Source organism: Eimeria mitis, genomic scaffold (genome assembly GCF_000499745.2).
Source record: "Eimeria mitis Houghton genomic scaffold, Emh_scaff734, whole genome shotgun sequence".
Classification (NCBI taxonomy): Eukaryota; Apicomplexa; class Conoidasida; order Eucoccidiorida; family Eimeriidae; genus Eimeria; species Eimeria mitis.
The window spans coordinates 14,608-15,968 of NW_013575362.1; the positions used below are offsets into that span (position 1 = coordinate 14,608).

Below are 1,361 nucleotides of genomic sequence, written 5' to 3' on the forward strand. Positions count from 1 at the left end.
TGCTGCTGCTGCTGCTGGGGGTGTGGATGGGGGTTACCCTCTGGGTGCTGCACAGGACGCCCTGAAAGGCAAATCCATCAGCAGCAGCAGCAGCAGCAACAGCAGCAGCAGCAGCAGCAGCATAACAACAACAACCACCGCCACCACAACAACTGCTGCTGCAGATACACCGCAAGTTTATTCTGCTTTTCCATTAAAAACAAATGAAGCAGCAACAGACACAGAAGAGGAACACACACACTCGCGGCTGCTGCTCTCCTGCTGCAGCAGCAGCAGCAGCAGCAGCAGCAGCAGCAGTAATAGCTGCAGCAGCAACTGCTGCACCAGCTGCAACAGCCACACAGACATACCAACAGCAGCAGCAGCAGCAGCAGCAGCAGCAGCAGCAGCAGCAGCAAGAGATAGCGATGCTTCTTGCGCAGCAGAAATGCATCCTGCTTCCTCTTCTCAACACCAACCACGTCAGCTGCAGCTGCAGCTGCAGCAGCACGAAGAAAACAACAACAGCAGCAACAGCAGCAGCAGCAGCAGCAGCAGCAGCTATCCTGCTGCTGCTGCTGCAGCAGCAGCATCTGCATCCCCCCCACCGCCAGCTGTATCTCCTTCTTCTTCTCCCTTAGCTCTATCTGCTGCTGCTCCCTCCTCCTCTCCCTCTCCCTTCCCCCCCGCCGCACCACCAGCAGCAACAACAGCAGCAGCAGCAGCAGCAGCAGCAGCAGCACCATCCTGTGTGAGCGCAGCAGACCGTTTGCTAGTAGACTTTCAGCTGCTGCTGATTCTTCTTTTTGAGGAGATATGTTTAATGGTGCCGGCACTCAAAAAACAAGACAACGGCGCGTTTTATTTTTTGCATCTGCAGCGCATTGCTGCTGGAGCTGTACACCCTACGCTCACCACATACGCAGATATTCTTCTCCCTATCTGCAGCAGCATGAACTTCTTTAATACACCCACTAACAACAGCAGCAGCAGCAGCAGCAGCAGCAGCAGCGGTGCTGGTGGTGCTGGGGGAGGGGGGGGAGGAGGGGAGAGCAGCAGCAAGAAGAAAGAAGAAGACAGAGAACTGCTGCAGCAGCAGAACCAGAACCAGAACCAGCAGCAGCAGCAGCAGCAGCAGCAGCAGCAGCAGCAGGACAGTATATTATCTGTTGCTTTACGTTATTTAGCACGGAACGGGATGGTTGCTGCAGCAGCAATTCATCATCTGGTGGCGAACTGTCCTGCTGCTGTCTTTATTGAGGTTGTGTCTGCATTGGAGTGTATGTACAGCCTGCAGCGTATACTCAGCCCGCAGCAGCAGCAGCAGCATCCTGCTGCTGCTGCTGCTGCTGCTCCTGCTGCTCCTGCTGCTGCTCCTGCTG

General features: G+C 55.5%; 1 protein-coding gene across 1 annotated transcript in view; it reads left to right on the plus strand.

Moving 5' to 3' along the window:
- The window catches only part of EMH_0021050 (uncharacterized protein), a gene marked incomplete at both ends in the record, with an annotated part of 2,003 nt that extends 1,269 nt beyond the window's left edge, over nucleotides 1-734 (plus strand). Inside the window, 2 exons of the mRNA XM_013501680.1 lie at nucleotides 268-461; nucleotides 621-734. Coding sequence (XP_013357134.1) covers nucleotides 268-461; nucleotides 621-734 — 308 coding nt within the window. The remainder of the gene's footprint in view (nucleotides 1-267; nucleotides 462-620) is intronic.
- Nucleotides 735-1,361: the final 627 nt, after the last annotated feature.